Below are 20,010 nucleotides of genomic sequence, written 5' to 3' on the forward strand. Positions count from 1 at the left end.
TAGGTCACACTTTGAATTCATAAAATTAGTCTTTAATTGATATTCTTATTATTCACACCACATATGTACATCACTTAATGATTTCATGTAGGCAAACATTCACAGAACACAGTTCTGAAGTCATATCCGTTTGCAGTGATAGTGTCTAAACACAGGTTGACTAATTACAATCCACAGTGTTGTAATGATCTCACTGATTAAAAATGTAAATAAAAAAAGAAACAAAAGCACAGAGACAAAACACCCAGTGCATGCAGCAGCTGACAAGGAAAGACTAAACTTTGATATTTGATTTCATACATGCAAAATCACCTCACATGTAAGCGGTCTAGAATATTCCATCATTTGAACACCATAGCCATATTGACAGAAGATAAAATGCTTGTAAAAATGCTTTTTTATGCTTGTAAAGAAATTCAAGGCATAAAAAATAAAGTACACCAACCTAAAAACATTACTTCAAGAACTGTAAAAAAATAAATAAAGGGGAGTTTCACGACAAAAACAAAACAAAAACGTGTGACAACACATACCACCAAAATTTTAGACAAGAACACGTCAAGATGAAATTTCGCACAACATGAAGTATATTCGACATACACCACATTTACACAGTGAGCTTTAAAGTGCTGCGATTAAATCTGGGAGAACAAGTTCTTGACATGTGTAACCCCTCCGGTTAAGACCGCAGCCTCTAGCGTCATTCGCCAGGGGAAGAGGTTTACTCGCACAGCTCTTACTAGCCGGCCTCCTTTGCACATACACCTAAAATGATTTATACATTTTTGCAAAAAGAGAGGAAACACTGTACAAGCGCCAAATGAATCGCATATCATGGCAAAAAGGGAGATTATTGATCCCTCTAGACCCATTTGGGGATTTCGCAATAAAAGTATGGTCACATTAGCAAAACTTCAGCAAAACTTTGCGGGCAAAATAGGTCCACTGTCAATGGATGGCGCTTAGTGGTCACTTCCAAACCAAACAGCTATATTTATTCGTAAATCCGACAAATTTGTGTGTTAAATGTTGAACAAACTTGAATTTGTTGTGTAATCCTTGTGGGCATATTACGTCACGTGTCCTATTGACATGACTGCATTTCGCCCACAGGATTTCTCTATAAAACAATGGTGAGTGTGATCGCATCTTAACTTTGAAAGTTAAGGGACCTTAACTTTTAAAATACAAATATGTTGAATTTATCAACACAACTGCTTGTTTGGAAGTGACCTCTGCGTTAGACAATGAGCTGTGATAACGTTTACCATTGTTCGGCCTGCAGAATCCAGTCATTCCAATAAGAGTGCGCAAGAGCAAAAATGTCCAGGCATATTTAGCTAATTTTCAAGATTGAATTCTCCACGCTGACCAACAGAAAGATTGACCTTTTTAAAAATGTGTTAATGTGATTTTGTTCACAAAATTTTGCCAAAGTTTTACTAACGTGACCATGTGCCTTAAGAAGTGTTATCAGTTCACAATTCACACAATCAAACAAACATAACGCAAATGAAAACTCTTACCCTTCACCTATTTACTGTGCTAGTTGGGTACAGATGTAGGAAACTGCTGCGATTATATATAATAATGAAAGATGACAGGATTGACTTTACTATGCGAACATTCACTTTCTTACACACAGTGTCATTAAAGGTATACTCCACCAAAAAAATACTCACCCTCATGCCGTCCCAGATGTTTATGACATTCTTTCTTCTGTGGAACAAAAACGATTTTTAGAAAAATAACCCTAGTAAGTCCATATAAAGCAAGTGGATGAGTGCCCGCAAAGCTGACATTAAGTAATGGCGCTGGGGAATACTAGATGAGATTAGTCTGATATGAGGTAAAAAAAATAACATAAATTACTGTTCGGTTTCTCGCAGAAACCGATCGTTTCGTGTCTTAAAGGTGGAGTAAGTGCTATCTGGTAACCGTTGTTGATATTTCAAATCACCAAAACAAACACGCCCCTACCCCCAAAAGGGTCCTGCCCCTATTTTGATAGCGCCGCCCCACACATACATAACCCAGGCAATGACTAATGGCAGAATCTGTGTGTAACTAATCCAGGTCAAATAGTCAATGAAAAAAAATCACCCCTTCTATCACAAAAACAAACCGTTCTCATGAACAACTCAATAGTACACAAGCACGACAGTCCAACTAATGACATTACAATTATGATCACATTAGAGTTATAGCGATCACAAAAACACACCGTTCTAATGACAATTCAATAGTACACGAGCATGACAGTCCAACTAATGACATTACAATTATGACTGGATAAGGGCTATATAGATCATGAAAAGACGCAACAAACATATATTAGGAGGAGTATAGTATCTTACTTTTCGGACACATTTTGTGAGCTGACGCTTTAAACAGACAGTGAGGAGATTTAGATGCTCCATATGGTGTGGAAATGAACGGGTCTTTATCTTCGCTGAAGTGAGCGACAATACGATCGCAAATGGACAAACAAGCGAACATGACACACGAGCATATTCAAGGAAAAGCCAGTATATATTAATTTTTGGCTAATGTCCGTCCTGAATGTCATGTGTTTTGAATAAGCGAGCGCTCTCTCTCTTCTCACCATCATTATTAGACACGCCCCTTACCTGCTGATTGGCTACAAGTTTGTTATTGGACTCTGCCTGGGTCCGTTTTACAAAACGTGTGTTATTTTGAAATAACACTTACCCCACCTTTAATACATCAATGTGTCACCACAAGCCACAGGGTTTAACATGGATTTGTATTGTATGTCTATGTGTTTTTTACTCTCAAAGAATTACACACATTATGCATTATACGACTGGCACATAGCAACGGTTGGAGTTAAAAACCTTAATTTGTGTTCTACTGAAACAAAGACACCTACATCTTGGATGTCCTGGGGGTAAGCAGATAAACATAACTTTTTCATTTTTGGGTGAAATATCTCTTTAAGGGACCCATCCAATTGAATTATATGGACTTACAGAAATTGATAATTTGTCTAAAAACCTGTGTTCGACAGAACAAATAAAAACTTCCATTTGGGGCAGCATGACGAGATAATTTTCATTTGATCCCTTTAACCATCAGTTCTGATTGTAAAACTGCATTCAGTTGAACTTGAAACATAATATTTTCTCTATTTCTTCTTCAGCTTCTACCCAAGAGTTTTAGTTTTTAAATTCAATAATTATTGCTTTAAATACAACTGTTATTGCAGCATGTAGAGACGTTTAAACATGCAAACAAAGCTTGTATTTAGCTAAACTGTTTGTACCCACACATTGAAAAAGTTTTTGGAAACATTAGGACATTTTTAAACAAATGTACTTAACTTAAGATACAAAATTTAAGGCAGCTTTACTTTTTAGTAGTACAAGAAAACTTGCTCTGAACAACAGACTGAACAACAGACTTTCTACGCAGACAAGATACGATCATTTGTCAATAAATTCTGCCCTTTTTCATCTAGACTAAGTGTTTAAGTGCATATTTAACCAACATGGTATATTCTCTTGGTGTGTTTGTCTTTGTTGGCATAAATAGACCTCAGGATAAAGTACAGCCATAATCCTTATCTAACGTCCGATATTACACTAGACCAGTGTTTCTCAACTGGTGGGTCGCGAGACCATTTTGAGTGGGTTGCGCAGTGTGCAGTCAAGCAAACAACAAACGTAATTCTATGTTTTTCTGATGCGAGACTTTAGTATCTGATTCGGTTTCTGCAGTCAGATGAGAGATGCTGTCAGGCTACATTTCAGTGCCATTATTCTAACTTTTATTTCGTAACGAAAAGTCTCACCACCAAAAAAAAATTACTTTTCTGCCCTATCAGCTGTGCTCTTAGCGCGCAAATGCAGCGTGCGTGCTGTATATCACTTATCACAGAAACTATAAGCATGCAACATCATAGTTATGTCAATTAGTAAGTCATGAAATTACAAAAAAAGTACCAATAAATTATGTAATAGGTACTTTGTGTGTAAGCTGCAAAGGATTTGCATGCAAATATGATGTCCATTCTATTCATCAGGATCAATGTCCATATGTTTTATCAACAGTTCATGTTAGTATTGTGTATTTACCATGGGTAACTGTTGTTTCCGTAACCAGAAAATGCCACTTTATTTTTACTTTGTGTTATTTTGTCTTAGTAGATTGTTTAGGACTGTTATTTGATAGCCTTACCTTTTACCTGTTCATCAGTATTAGTCATATTCTTACAATTTGTGTGTATGTGTAAGTAAAGCAAATTTAAAAGCTAATTTATTAATACTTTGTTTGGGTCACAGCTTAATGACCACGGGAAAATGTGGGTGCCATGGTCAAACCAGTTGAGAACCACTGCACTAGAGGACATGGTTTAAAAGGCATAGTTACACCTGGACATTGAGAAGGAGTGATAATAGTGAGATGAAATCATCTGTGTGCGGCAACTGGAACTCCAGGGTCTCTCAGTATACACAGAGGTCTGGAAACGTCATTTCATACACGGGTATGGAGCGGGTCCGGCCGTGACCGTTCCCGACAGAGCCAGACGGACTCGGCGGAGGCCTATTCAACCAAGGGAAAGAGAAGAAAAATGAAACAAATGTCAATCAGACAATACAGCTTCTTTTTATTGTACTCGATTCATACTGTACCTATTTTTATATGAATATTACATAGTATATATATATTGTCCTTTATGCACAATTGAATGTTTAGGGAAGCTAATTTATAAACTGTTACAGAAGATCATAACCAGCAGCCATATCACCCTGTAGCCCAAGACTGGTTTCCCACTGAAGCTAAGCAGGGCTGAGCCTGGTCAGTACCTGGATGGGAGACCAACTGGGGAAACCAGGTTGCTGCTGGTAGAGGTGTTAGTGAGGCCAGCAGGGGGTGCTCACCCTGTGGTCTGTGTGGGTCCTAACACCCTAGTATAGTGATGGGGACAGTATACTGTCAAAGAGGACCGTCTTTCGGATGAGACGGTACACCGAGGTCCCGACTCTCTGTGGTCGATAAAGAGTAGGGGTGTAACCCCGGCATCCTGGCCAAATTTGCCCATTGGCCCCTGTCCATCATGGCCTCCTAATAATCCCCATTTAATGATTGGCTTAATCACTTGGTCTCCTCTCCACCAATCAGCTGGTGTGTGGTGAGCGCTCTGGTGCAATATGGCTGCCGTCGCATCATCCAGGTGGATGCGACACATTGGTGGTGGTTGAGGAGATTCCCCCTTCTATATTTAAAGCGCTTTCAGTGCCTAGAAAAGCGCTATATAAATGTAATGAATTATTATTATTATTATCATCATGTACCTGATTGTGATCTCGAAGATTTGGTTGAGTTTATTCTGCAATAAGGAAGCCTACAAAAGAAAAAAAAAACAGTTCAAGTGAACAGATGTAGGATCTGAACAGAAGAGCTGTGTTTGTGCTCTCTGATGATAAAATTGACCATTCGCTAAGCCACACCCAAAAACCGTCACAGCCCAATCGTGGCTTAGCAACCGTAACTAGGCGCGGAAGGTCTATTAAGCTTTCGAGCTAGAGAAACATGCCAAAGCGGTGTGCTTATGGATTGTGCAAATCTGATACCTTGTATCCTAAAAGTTTAGCCTAGAAATCCAGACGCACCCTAGCGGCAGCAAATCTTATCTGCCGCGAGGATCGTCTAGCAACTCTTAATAGCTTCTGAGCTGTAAAAACATAGATAGAGTCGGTGGGCGGGGCTTAACATAATGACGGCCGAGTTGCGCTTGCGTGCTACTAGTAAACACGGAAGCTGTCGAACGGCGGTCTTTCGAATCAGCTTTGACCGCGACTCTGGAAGACTTGGAGTTAAGCTTTTCTCTGAGAAAAGAACGGCACTGAAATCATTCTTAAAAAAGGAAGATGTGTTCGGAGTTTTGCTAACCGGATATGGCGAAAGTTTAATCTGTCAACGAGCTCCACTTTGCCTTCTTCGTTGCTCTGGTTGGTTGCAGCGCTATCCTATTGTGCTCAGAGGGAGTTTGAAAGACAACCGTTTATCCCGCCCCTTCGGATTGAGCCCTGTCAATGGTGAGTTTCCAGACCAAACATCTTGATGTGGGTCTGGCTTGTCAGGCTACTAAAAGTTTGGACAGAGGGTGGAATTTTTTTCCTTCCCCAGACCTAAAACCCAAGGTGTGAAATGCAAGGCGTGACTCAAGCAGTGTGTGAGGTCCCATTCACAACTAAAAGTCGACAGGATTAACAAAAACACCTAATTTAACGTTTGCTCCAACAAAAAGAAAAAAACATGAGGCTTTTGATTTATGGAAATTTTTACATGATGCACTATATAGACTATAAAAAGGACTGTCTTGTAGCTTTATTTATTTGTTTTGTATTGTGGAATGTTTACACAAATTGTTTGCAAATGAACCTTCCTCATAAGGATTGTTGCGGTGGCTGTGTTTATAATATTAATAAAACCCATCTTGTTTGAGAGAGTGACTTTCTGTTATAAGGCTGTATTTCAGTCACTGGGGGGTTTTGATGTATGGCTCAGGTCAGTATCTCTGATCCAAGGCCTAGATTAGACACACGACGCGTGAGCAGTTGTCTGGCGTGCTAAATATAAGCAGGAGAATCATTGCAAATTGCTCAGGCTAATGTCTTGTGTTTATTCCACAATATTTAAGGATAAGCTGATTGATTTATAATTATTCGATTATTTTCTCATTTCACTTACCCTGCCTGCTGTAGGTACATTAACATCTATGAGGCGGCTTCTTATTGCGCTGGACTTTAGGCTTTAGCTTCAATTTTAATGAAATTATTGTCTAATCGGTTGCATAGTATGTCGTGGATATATCCCGCGAATGCATACTGCAGTCCCTTTTGTCTTACGCTCTCATATATTTCACCTGTTTGCCAAAAATGACTAATTATCTCCTTGGAAATGTCTGAAACCGGCGCATACATACTGTAATAGACGTGCCAGGCGTAGCAACAGTAACTAAGGAGGGCATGGCTTAGCGAAGGGTCATTTAGAGATAGAGTGTGTGTGCATATACAGGTTTGCTGCATTGGACTTACCCTGGCCCCACAATGGGCTGCTATCTCCTCAAATGGAGCTGTCTGAAACCTCTCCACCACCTGCCTTCTGCGCTCTCTCTCCAGCTCCTCCACATTCACGCTGTCTACTGAACACACACGCACACGCACACACACAGACACACACACACACGCACACACACGGGTGATTATGTGCTAACTTCCACAGACCAGTCTAGAAAATGTCCCTTTAAAAGTTTAGTTACATTTAATGATATTACTACTAACAAAAATGTCTTTCTATCATGTCTCTGGTCATTTGTGTTTACTAAAAAATATTATTAAAAAATAATAATTTATAGAAATCATTAAAAGACACCTACATGTCAATCTAAACCTGTAATTTGCTCATCTCCGGAACACAAATGAAGATCTTGACATCCTACGCAACTACCACTTTTAATCCCAGAAAGGTAGTAAAGGCAATCCAGGTGCTAACAAAGTACTCGGGTCACTTCATAAAATTTTGGTTAAACAACTAGAGTCACATGGCTTATTTTTATGATGTCTTTACTATCTTCCTGGGGCTTGAAAGTGATAGTTGCATAGGTTGTAGATTTCATCAAAAAGATTTTAATTTTTGTTCCAAAGATGAATGAATGTCTTACAGGTTTAGAACGACATGATGGTGAATCATTAATGACAGATGTTTCATTTTTGGGTGAACTATCTGTTTAATCAGAGAGACAGTTCTGCAGCTTCTCTGCACCTTTTCTAACAACACTAAATACATCACCATAAAAATGACACAATATAAAGTTAAAGAGTTTGGTCTTAAAGAAGTGTTATGTTCACCTTGGCTGCATTTATTTGATCAAAAATACAGTAAAAAACTGAAAAATTGATTTCTGTGATGGCAAAGCTGAATTTTCAGCATCATTACTCCAGTCTTCAGTGTCACATGATCCTTCTGAAATCATTATAATACGCTGATTTTCTGCTCAAGAAACATTCCTCATTATTATCAATTTTGAAAAAGTGATACTTTTTTCAGAATCCTGGGATAAATATTCAAAACTATGTTTTTGTAACAATGTCAATGTTACTTTTGATTAATTTAATCCATCCTGAATAAACCCTTTTTTTTAATCATACTTAACCCAAACTTTTGAATTGTAGAGTAGTGTAATTATATTAAAAGCATGCAAGACTTACCAATGGCTTGTTTAAGAGTTTCAAATGTTATTTGCTCTGCAGTGGATCTCTGTAAGGATACAGATCATAGATACAAACAATATAGCTGATAGAAGAACCATTTCTCTGAGGTGGATTCACACACACACACACACACACACACACACACACACACACACACACACACACACACACACACACACACACACACACACACACACACACACACACACACACACACACACACACACACACACACACACACACACACACACACTGTGTAATGAAGATGTGTTACCTGTTCTTTCTCTGGACTGTTTCTAGAATCCATCTCTAACTGCAGAGAGACAGTGTCTCCAATGCTTTTTCTCTTGGACAGCCTGTCTTCATCTGAGATACAAAAACAATAATACTATATTATGAAACAATATTATTTTTTAACAATATATTTTTTAATGTATTATGGAGAATACCAGAGGGGAAAAAATCTCAGCTATATTATAATATTAAATTGTAAAAAGCCCTCTGTATGTGGCTATTGATGACAAAAAATAAGACTGGACATACTGTTTCAGTGTATTTAAATCTCAGGTTGAGGGTCATACCTGTGATCTGTGGGATGTATGGTGTGGCCAGTCTGTCTGTGTTGTATCCACTGCCACCCAGCATCTCTGCTATCTTAGCCTGCAAAAACAGCACCTCTCCTTCCACCTTCTCCAGCTTCTCTGGGATCCTGAAAGAGAAAGAGGCTAAAGCTATTCTTCAACTTTCCAAGGGAGTAAAAACCAGACAGTTAAGAAATCTCTGGATATTTTGTGGGTTTAATGCATTAATAACAATTCGATCTGCACATCACATCAGTCAGAAATGTCCCCATGGTGATCATCTAAGGAGCACTAGGATTATTTAACTGAAAGACTTTGAACTGAGTAAAAACTCTACAGTGCGTTCCCGACCAAGGACATATGTTTAAAAGAGAGTAAGAACTACATGTTTCTGTCGGTCTGTTAGTGTGAACCGTGACATAAAAGTTCTTTCTCTCATAATGGCTAAAAGAACATTATGATAGTCTGAACAGTCTCTACTGTTTTGAAGACGGCAAGGAGTTCCTTACTTAAAGCTCTCAACAAGAACATCCTCTGGAAGCAGGAAAGGGAAAAATTTCTTTCTTGACTCAATCACCTGCAGAAAAAAACATTCACTGTCACTCCATCAGACAGACAGACAGACAGCCAGACAGCCAGCCAGCCAGCCAGCCAGCCAGCCAGCCAGCCAGCCAGCCAGACAGACAAACAGACAGACAGACAGACAGACAGACAGACAGACAGACAGACAGACAGACAGACAGACAGACAGACAGACAGATAGATAGATAGATAGATAGATAGATAGATAGATAGATAGATAGATAGATAGATAGATAGATAGATAGATAGATAGATAGATAGATAGATAGATAGATAGATAGATAAACAGATAGATAAACAGATAGATAAACAGATAGATAAACAGATAGACAGAGAAAAACATGGATGGATAGTCAGACCAAAAAAAGAAGATGGACAGACACACAGACAAACATACAGATAGATAGATAGATAGATAGATAGATAGATAGATAGATAGATAGATAGATAGATAGATAGATAGATAGATAGATAGATAGACAGACAGACAGACAGACAGACAGACAGACAGACAGACAGACAGACAGACAGACAGACAGACAGACATGGATGGATGGATGGTTGACAGAGAGACAGACAGATCACCTCATGGACGTGTTGGCAGAAGGTGGGCACAGTGGTCAGTTGGCTGATGAGGTTCAGGTAGGCAGCTGACAGGGCATGGATGGCACAGCGGGTGTACACAGGAAGAGCCTCTTCAGCCAAGGCCAGGTCCTGAGGAAGAGAGTATAAGACTTGTCTGTAAGACTCAGTTAAATACAATACAGTACTTATTTACTATCATATATTATGCTGTTGCTGACCATATGTGTTTATTGGTGTGTCCACAGTCATGCACATATCACAGGGAGTGAGAGCCATACCTGTAAGGCCAAAGCCAGTCGGATCAGGTCCACCACCACCTCCTCATTGGCCAGTTCCACACAGATCAACCCCAGCAGCATATGAAGAGACTCAAAGTGACGCTGGATGCTGCTTTCCTCTTTGCAGGCCAGGTAAATGTGGCGGTAGAGCCTCTGGCTGTGCTTCTTCATGAATAGGTTATCCTGCCTTGAGCATTTGTCTACTTTCAGCTTTAGTACTGAGATATCTGATATAATTCTGCAGAAAACAACAGAAAAAGGCACTGTTAAATGTTTTGTCAGAAACTTTAACTTTCAGGAACCTAATGTAAAAAACCTAATGTTTTAAACTACATATAAGAGCTAACAAAAAGTGCCAAAACTACCATGGTATCATTTTTTCATTTATCATAATGCAAAGTAAAATGTAAACGTTTTCTCAGGTAACCCTATTATGTGCTTCATCAACATAAGGTTTTATTCAAACCTTGAATATGGCCCTGATATGTCACTAGACATTAAGAAATCATATTCATCATTTCAAATACTATGGACAACAATCGTCTGGCCAGGATATTGTCATGTAAAACCCTCCACCTATCTACCAATCACGAAGTCAGTAGTGTTTCTGCATCCGGGTTTCCAGATCGGCTCTAGTTACCACAGCTGCAGCTACAAACGGTCCTGCTGGATCCTGCAGCCTATCTGGCAACCTCGAGTCAGGGGGAGGGGGAGAGGGGATACATCGCTCTACAGTCATTTGAAAGTGATTGCAGTACCAGTTTTGGCCACAATCTTACATACACTTCCTTTAATGACTACCAAGTTGCATCATTGAACTACACTATAACAATACAATCGGTTAAGTCATAACATATTTCAAAGCATTGGTCATTTTTTTTAAAGTCTTGAGTTTGTCAGTGTGCCCAAACCTGACAGGGGAGAATTTGTGCCGGTTGTCATGACGATCAATGATGCTGACGAGAATGTCAAGAACGAGTAGACGGATCTCTGCATCCTCCATCAGAGTAAAGGACAGGAGAGGGTCCAGGAATGAGGTGGGAAGGGCTGTCAAAATGTTCGTAGACTGGAACCCTGCTGTTACCTGAAGGAGAAAGAGAGAGACTGACGTTTAAAGGCACACGAGACAATCAAACGTTTGGACTGCATCAGCAACTGTGGTTATCATGAAACAGCAGGGGGAGGAAATGGCCCTCCACAAGACACAGCATGTGATTATGACTGACACAAACCAGCTCACCTGCAGCAGAGACTTTAGCAGCATAATCTGGATCATCCTACTGCCCTCAACCCTGAAACCAGAAACAGACAAAACACATATTCTTGCTTTGCTGGCGTTTTATATGTGTTATTCCTCGGCTAATTTGCATTTCATCTTGGGCCAGCAGAAATACAAAGGATATCTAATTTATAGTCTAGGTTGTAACCCTGTCTCACCCTGTGTTGGCCGACCCCAGAGCCGGATACATGCCAGGCACAGGAATTTTCCCAATGATGAACAGCATGACTTCTGAGCGCTGGTAGGTGGGCAGTGTGTTTGCAAACGAGCCTGTAAACAAAGAAAGTTAGAGATTAAGCACAGTCAGCTGGTCAAATAAACCCCTTCAGGATGATACAAGACCCCACATGAGTCCTGAAAAGCTTTATTCTATCTATCTATCTATCTATCTATCTATCTATCTATCTATCTATCTATCTATCTATCTATCTATCTATCTATCTATCTATCTATCTATCTATCTATCTATCTATCTATCTATCTATCTATCTTGATCCACCCAACCGCCTATCCATCCATCCATCCATCCATCCATCCATCCATCCATCTCCTATCTATCTTTATCCACCCACCCATCCATCTATCTACCCATCTGCCCATTCATTCATCCTCAATGTTCCATCTATCTTTGATCCACCAGCCCACCCGCCCATTTATCCATCCATCCATCCATCCATCCATCCATCCATCCATCCATCCATCCATCCATCCATCCATCCATCCATCCACCCATCCATCTTCTATCTATCTTGATCCACCCACCCATTTATCCATCCATCCATCCATCCATCTTCTATCCATCTTGATCCACCCATCGCCTATCCATCCATCCATCTCCCATCTATCTTGAACCATCCATCAACCCATCCACCCATCCATCCATCCATCTTGATCCAACCAACCAACCATCCATCCATCTTGATCCAACCAACCACCCACCCATCCATCCATCTTGATACACCCACCCACCCATTTATCCATCCATCCATCCATCCAGCCATCCTCTATCTATCTTGATCCACCCACCGCCTAGCCATCATCCATCTCCTATCTATCTTGATCCATCCATCCATCCATCCATCCATCCATCCATCCATCCATCATTCTTCTATCTTAATCCACCCACCCGCCTATCCATCCATCTACCAAACCAGCCATCCATCTTCTATCTATCTTTATCCACCCACCCGCTCGCCCATCCATCTACCCACCTGCCGATCCATTCATCCTCAATGTTCTATCTATCTTTGATCCACCTGCCCATTTATCCATCCATCCATCCATCTTCTATCTATCTTGATATACCTACTCGCCTATCAATCCATCCATTCATCTACCAATCCATCCATCCATCCAACTTTTATCTTGATCCAACCACCCATCTTCTATCTATCTTGATACACCCACCCACCCACCCATTTATCCATCCGTCCATCCATCCATCCATCCATCCATCCATCCATCCATCCATCCATCCATCCATCCATCCATCCATCCATCCATCTTCTATCTTCTATCTTGATCCACCCGCCCGCCTATCAATCCATCCATTAATCTACCTATCCACCTGTCCATCCATCTTCTATCTATCTTGATATACACACCCACCCATTATTCCATCCCTCCATCTTCTATCTTAATCCAACATCCCATTTATCCATCCATCTTCTATCTATCTTGATCCAATAACCCATCCGTCCATCAACCCACCCACCCACCCATCTAAAAGTTTTTTATCTAGATATTTAACAAAATAAATATAGAGACAAAATGCTATAATTTGAGAAGAAAATGTGGAATGATATGAAAGTGAGCTCAGCTATGGAGAAAATCAGTTCGACAGCAGTCAATTATACTGTTGCCTTGTTCATTTTACCAAAAAAAATTTGACCGCTGAAAGCCATGACTGCCAGATTCACTCACAAACATTCATTCTTCACCCACCAATAGTTTTAATGACAGATTCTTGGAGTTGTCTCTCCTCGTGTACTGTAATGACCTTGGAGCCCATGTTTGCAAAAGAGTCATAGGATCCAGTAAGCTCGTAGTCCACACTGAGCCTGAGCTGCTTCAGTAGAGTATTAAACACCTCCAGTACTGTGGGCCCTGTGGAGAGGTACAGCACACAGCCAAAACTAAAAGTCTTAAAAGGAACAATGCAAATGTGTATGATTTCTACTGCATAAAATCTAATTATTTGTCAAACATTTAAATATTCATGCATATTAAATAACTAGCATGTATATCACTTTTACATTAAGAAGCAAAACATATTATGAAATAATAATATCATCAGAAAAAAATCCTATAAAATGTTTTTTTATTTGTCTATATATCTCCCTCTAGTGGTCTATAGATGGTCTGGTACCTATGGAGCCACTGGCTTCTATGACCGCTGCTTCTGAGATCACCTCCACTATCCCAGCACGCACTTTGGCTGAATTCTTACTGTTGGCATCCAAGTGGCCCAATAGCTGCTGAATCACCAGATGTGAATGTTGGGTCTATCAAAGAAACCGTAGACATAGGTAATATTACATCAAGACAGATGAACGTGGAAATGGAAGAATGTTCATACTCTACAGCCACACAGAATGATAGTGTTCAGTTAGATTCCAAATACAATGTGGTCCAAAAATCTGAGGCCATTAAAACAAATATTTAAACTTTTTTAAACATTAAAAATAGACAGAAATATTATGATGTGAAATGCTAATATATTTGTGTAATTTTTTACTCCAATTGTTGAGTTGATTAAATTATTTGTAATGAAAAATGTGTATTAAATTAGAATAATGCAAAAATAGTAATATTTTCACTACTGCTATGGGGCTTTTTGAACCTCATTGTAAGATATAAAATATGACCCCAAACACCCCATAATTATTTAGTATCAAAGTGCCATGCTCCACAAAAATGTCTCTTTATTGTATTTTGCTTTAAATACTTTTATAACCAAATTTCAGCAAAGCTGTTTGTATTTACCTGAATGGAGTACATAATGATTTTGAAACAGCGCACTGCAAATGTTTTGCCCTCCCAGAGTGAATGATTATCAAGGTGCCTGAAAATACAAAAGTAAATGATTAGCCTTAGCAAACAGAACTAGAGCAGGAAATAGCACATAAAGTAGGCCAAAACAATACACTGGAATAGCAGACACCATTACTGTGTGGATGTTTTAGGCTAACAACGAGGATTTAATTCAGGATTTATTTAATTTTTTATTCTCTTTCCAGTTCTCTTTTTTTCTCTTTATAATTCGGTACTGGTTTGTATTTGTCATTGAATAAAGAACCCAACATTTTTTGATGACATAAATTAATTTAAATGGTAAATGGAAACCTAGAAAAATCTGAATCAGAAAGTTAAGTGATTAATAATTTGTTCAAGAATTCATTTATTTTTTTCCCCCCAAAGAAGTCTCATGCTCACCATCATTTATTTAACCAAAATACAGTAAAAAAAAATTATATTGTGAAATATTATTACAACTTAAAATATTATGCAAATGTATTTATTCCTTTGCCGGCATAGCTGAATTTCCAGCAGACAGAAGCGCTTTATTTTTTTTATTTTTTTTATTTTTTCAGGATTCTTTGATGTTTATTTGAAATATTACAATACAATTGAATGCATACTTGCTGAATAAAAGTTAATTAATTTACATTTTATTTTTTAATAATTAATTTCTTTTAGAACTCCAAACATTTAAATGATAGAATATGCATATATGTACAGTATTGTTCAAAATAATAGCAGTACAATGTGACTAACCAGAATAATCAAGGTTTTTTGTATATTTTTTATTGCTACGTGGCAAACAAGTTACCAGTAAGTTCAGTAGATTGTCAGAAAACAAACAAGACCCAGCATTCATGATATGCACGCTCTTAAGGCTGTGCAATTGGGCAATTTTTTTGAACACACCCCTTTCAACTAATTGCCCAATTGCACAGCCTTAAGAGCGTGCATATCATGAATGCTGGATCTTGTTTGTTTTCTGAGAATCTACTGAACCTACTGGTAACTTGTTTGCCACGTAGCAATGAAAAAATATACGAAAAACCTTGATTATTCTGGTTAGTCACATTGTACTGCTATTATTTTGAACAATACTGTATTAGTAGTCCAGTCAATTAACAGGTGATCATTCACGTCATCTCAGTCCTTAATTCCTAACTGTCATTTTATACCATATGTTGGCACATATGTCCTTTATTTATTAAAATGAAATATACAAATTTAAATTTAAAACCAACAACTGTTAATCGATACTCTCAGAATATTCACGTCTCATATAAATGCTAAAGTATTTGTATAAAGGGAACTAAAATGAAAACAGATGCCTCTCTGTGCTGCCCTCTTGTGTTTGATAAGGTACTTGTGCATGAACACTCACATGAGCACAGGTTTCACAGCATTCTTGATGTTGTCATAGGCTGCTCTTCCCAGCAGCTCTCGAAAGCATCTCTCGGTCAGCTCCACTGGACTTTCCTTATCCTTCTCTGTTCCAGGAGAAGGAGACCTATGGAAAGGAATCAGAAACAGAAAACACACATTAACCGGAGCTGAATCAATAGGCCGATTGCTGTTGGCAATACCGTTACTTGTGGTCAGAGATTTTCCCCAGAGGTGAAGATGTAAAGAGATTTTATGGTTCTTAGTTCATCACTCAGTTCAATTCGATGTTCAGGGTCTGCCTCTGACCCTCAGGCTTTGCGCTTATGTTCACAGCCAGTACAGCAGCTTCTAGAATAAATTACTTTCTTATTGCACTTAAGAGTCTGACACCTCAGATGTAGGCAGTCTGCTGTTATATCACACACTTTGCATTAGCATTCAATTAGGAGTTCATTAGCTTAATCACACAGACATTGTTTCTCGGAAGGAAAATTCACACTTCCATTAGACTTAAAGAGTCAATTTTTTCTTCATTTGTGATTGTGTAAGTGAGGCACCTCTCTGTGGCTTCTTCCTGCTGGAGGTTGAACAAGAGCGACGGCACGATTTTGTCCATGTGCTGAGGATCCCAAATATTTGCCTGCAGTTCATCATTGACAGTCTTCCTCACCACCCCCTGAAGACCCCTGATCCCTGCCATACGAATCCTTACACAGGCAGACACAACCCACACTGGCATTAGTTAGTCACACTTATGAGACATGGATTTATATAAATATATGTTGGGTTTTGTTTTTTGTTTTGCACTGCATGGTGCAATTAAGCCCTTGATGAATGAGTTATTAAATCACAAAAGAAAAGGATGGCTCTGCATTTCACCCATCCAAGTGCACACACACACAGCAGTGTGTTTTTTTTAAAACACACGCACACTGTGAACACACAACCGGAGCAGTATCCATAAATTATATTATAAATATTAAATTGTATCAGTACCAGAGGCAAAATCTCACCCACACAATCAAATATATGTCCATGTCAAGGGACACCATGAATCATAGGCTTAACCATCAAAAACAAAGAGAAACCAGATTTTTTAACATACATATTTTTGGTTGTAAAAATCTTCCTCTGTTAAAATGCTGGAAAGACATGCTTACTTTGTGCGAATATCTGGATCCTCGTAACTGGAATGGCACATCTCACTGAAGCGTGAGACAAAGAAATCGTAGCTACGATGGTATGATGGTGTATCCTCCTCTATGTTTGCAAACTTAACAAACTTAAAGAGAAAGAGCAGAAAAATGTACAGTTTAGTTGGGTTACACTTTGTAGTAGCCGGCCTTAACTACCATAATGTACTAACATTAAAGGGTTAGTTCAACCAAAAATTAAACTTCTATTATTATAGGGATAGTTCCCCCCAAAATGAAAATTACCCCAGTGCATCCAACATGTAGGTGTCTTTGTTTCTTCAGTAGAACGCAAATCAAGAAACCCACCTACATGTTGGATGCAGACAAACATCACATTTTCCTTTTTGGGTAAACTATCCCTTTATTTACTCACCCTCCTGTCGTTCATCTTCGGAACACAAATTAGGATATTTTTCATGAAATCTGAGAGCTCTTGACCCCTCCATAGACAGCAATGTAATTAACACTTTCGGAAGTTTTAAAAAATCCTAAAAGATAGTCCATATGACCCCAGGGTTAATTCGACTTAATTCAACAATTTCTTCACTTGTGTGTCAGTCTCCTACGGAGTTTACGTTGGCCAGCTCCTGCATCAACATCACACGTGGTGCTCAGGTGAATAGCATCGGCCAATGGTGAGCCGGCGTGCTGGCGTAGCTCTGATGTAACTCAGAAGCACTGGACTGTATTTACTACGTCAACAGCCAGCAGCCATATCACCCTGTAGCCCAAGACTGGTTTCCCACTGAAGCTAAGCAGGGCTGAGCCTGGTCAGTACCTGGATGGGAGACCAACTGGGAAAACCAGGTAGCTGCTGGTAGAGGTGTTAGTGAGGCCAGCAGGGGGCGCTCACCCTGTGGTCTGTGTGGGTCCTAACACCCTAGTATAGTGATGGGGACACTATACTGACAAAGAGCACCGTCTTTCGGATGAGACGTTAAACCGAGGTCCTGATTCTATGTGGTCATTAAAAATCCCAGGATGTCTTTCGGAAAAAGAGTAGGGGTGTAACCCCGGCATCCTGGCCAAATTTGCCCATTGGCCCCTGTCCATCATGGCCTCCTAATAATCCCCATATCCTGATTGGCCTAATCACTCGGTCTCCTCTCCACCAATCAGCTGGTGTGTGGTGAGCGTTCTGGCGCAATATGGCTGCCGTCGCATCATACAGGTGGATGCGACACATTGGTGGTGGTTGAGGAGATTCCCCCCTTCTATGTAAAGCGCTTTGAGTGCCTTGAAAAGCGCTATATAAATCGAATGCATTATTATTATTATTATTATTATTATTATTATTATTATTATTATTATTATTATAACAGCGTAGGAGACTGACACAGACATGAAGAAATTGTTGAATAAAGTCGTTATTTTTGTTTGTTTTTTGCTCCCGAAAGTATTTTCGCCACTTCATAAAATTAAGATTGAACCACTGTAGTCACATGGACTATTTAAAGGATGTCTTTACTACCTTTCTGGAGCTTGAAAGTGTTAATTGCATTGCTGTCTATGGAGGGGTCAGAAAGCTCTCGGATTTCACCAAAAATATCTTAATTTGAGTTCCTAAAATTAACAAAAGTCTTACCGATTTGGAATGACATGAGGGTGAGGAATTAAAGACAAAATGTTCTTTTTTGGGGTAAACTAACCCTTTAAAATACTTCCAAAACTATGGATTTACTGTTTAACTACATGTGCCAGAACATTTTAGCATTTACTGCTCACAAGTTTAAGGGTACGGATAGGTTTTGTAGGATAATTAGGATAATAGGGGTTAGAGTTCCGTGGCAAGGGTTGTTGGATTCCGGTTAGGGGTCATGCTAATAGTGTAATTACAAGTGTTAATTAAACACAAGTACTTTAAAGGGGTCATGACATGCATTTTCAGAACTTTCTGGAGCTTAGAGTTCTGGGGTTCTGATGAAGTTAGCAAAGTCTTTTAAATAAAAAAAAGCTTTTTTTTAAACCTTTTTCAAAAATGCAAGTAAAGCCCACTGTTGTGATTTGCAAACATCATTGATCAAGACCAATGCCCACCTCAACAGTCTGTGTAAATAGTTTAGATTTTCTGTTTCATGACCCCTTTAAATGGAATTACAATGCACCAACATGTATGTACATAATACAGTATATTGCATTAAATAGTTAAGAATATAGTAGCCACCTAATATATACCTAAGTGTGACCGCAGGTTTTTTTTCCGATAGTAAACACACGGTTAGAGACTCTTTATGATGCTATGAAATCCAGACATTAAAATAATATTTAAGAACCAGTAATGAGATGTGGGTTGTTTAAAACCGTATCATAAATCGTTTCATATTTATAATCGCACCAATAAGTGACTAATGTATTGTGTGGTGAAACTTTTGAATTCAAAGGGCATTTAGAAACCAAACACATTTAGAAGTCAAACACCTGCTATTGCTGAAGCTTGATAGTGAGGATTTGTATATTGATGGGCCTATGCAGTTCATGGTAATATGCAACATTTTAAGACATTGTGTCAATTTTTTTACAATTTCTGTCCGTAGTCAAAAAGCAAAACCAGGTGAGAACCACCGCTGTAAGGTATGTTAATCTGTACTTGGGCAGCAAATGTACTTTCAGGTACAATAGATTAGGATATTTCTGATTAGCATATCTGAAGATTTGAGATAAGCAGCAGTTATCCAGTATGCTACTATTGACCGCTTTGAATTCCATACCAACACAATGCCTACAGAGAACCTTCAAACTGCGACTGAGATGAAAACTCTGCACAACACATGCATTTTAAAAACATGCGCACTGCTTTCAACATGCCTTAAGCCCTGCCCCATCTGGCCCCTATCTGGGAAAAGTAATCTCTTTTTAATCTTTAAG

General features: G+C 39.0%; 1 protein-coding gene and 1 pseudogene across 2 annotated transcripts in view; one reads left to right on the forward strand and one right to left on the reverse strand.

Annotated features, from left to right (window-relative positions):
- Window positions 1-10: 10 nt before the first annotated feature.
- efr3ba (EFR3 homolog Ba (S. cerevisiae)) overlaps window positions 11-20,010 on the reverse strand; it is a 34,494-nt gene continuing 14,494 nt past the window's right edge. The window contains exons 5-22 of one of the 2 annotated variants that reach the window (XM_067455308.1): window positions 17,110-17,231; window positions 16,507-16,656; window positions 15,948-16,073; window positions 14,531-14,609; window positions 13,914-14,049; window positions 13,490-13,651; window positions 11,704-11,815; window positions 11,507-11,558; window positions 11,178-11,350; window positions 10,267-10,504; window positions 9,989-10,117; window positions 9,331-9,398; window positions 8,822-8,949; window positions 8,515-8,606; window positions 8,238-8,286; window positions 7,065-7,168; window positions 5,319-5,368; window positions 11-4,566 (exon numbers count right to left, since the gene is read on the reverse strand). In XM_067455308.1, the coding sequence (XP_067311409.1) occupies window positions 4,467-4,566; window positions 5,319-5,368; window positions 7,065-7,168; window positions 8,238-8,286; window positions 8,515-8,606; window positions 8,822-8,949; window positions 9,331-9,398; window positions 9,989-10,117; window positions 10,267-10,504; window positions 11,178-11,350; window positions 11,507-11,558; window positions 11,704-11,815; window positions 13,490-13,651; window positions 13,914-14,049; window positions 14,531-14,609; window positions 15,948-16,073; window positions 16,507-16,656; window positions 17,110-17,231 (2,070 nt within the window). In that variant the 3' untranslated portion in view covers window positions 11-4,466. Of the gene's footprint in view, window positions 4,567-5,318; window positions 5,369-7,064; window positions 7,172-8,237; window positions 8,287-8,514; window positions 8,607-8,821; window positions 8,950-9,330; window positions 9,399-9,988; window positions 10,118-10,266; window positions 10,505-11,177; window positions 11,351-11,506; window positions 11,559-11,703; window positions 11,816-13,489; window positions 13,652-13,913; window positions 14,050-14,530; window positions 14,610-15,947; window positions 16,074-16,506; window positions 16,657-17,109; window positions 17,232-20,010 lie in introns of both variants that reach the window. The other variant, XM_067455307.1, reaches the window with a different exon arrangement.
- LOC137091702 (5S ribosomal RNA) lies at window positions 17,849-17,965 on the forward strand (annotated as a pseudogene).

The sequence above is a fragment of the Pseudorasbora parva genome, chromosome 10, assembly GCF_024679245.1.
Source record: "Pseudorasbora parva isolate DD20220531a chromosome 10, ASM2467924v1, whole genome shotgun sequence".
Classification (NCBI taxonomy): Eukaryota; Metazoa; Chordata; class Actinopteri; order Cypriniformes; family Gobionidae; genus Pseudorasbora; species Pseudorasbora parva.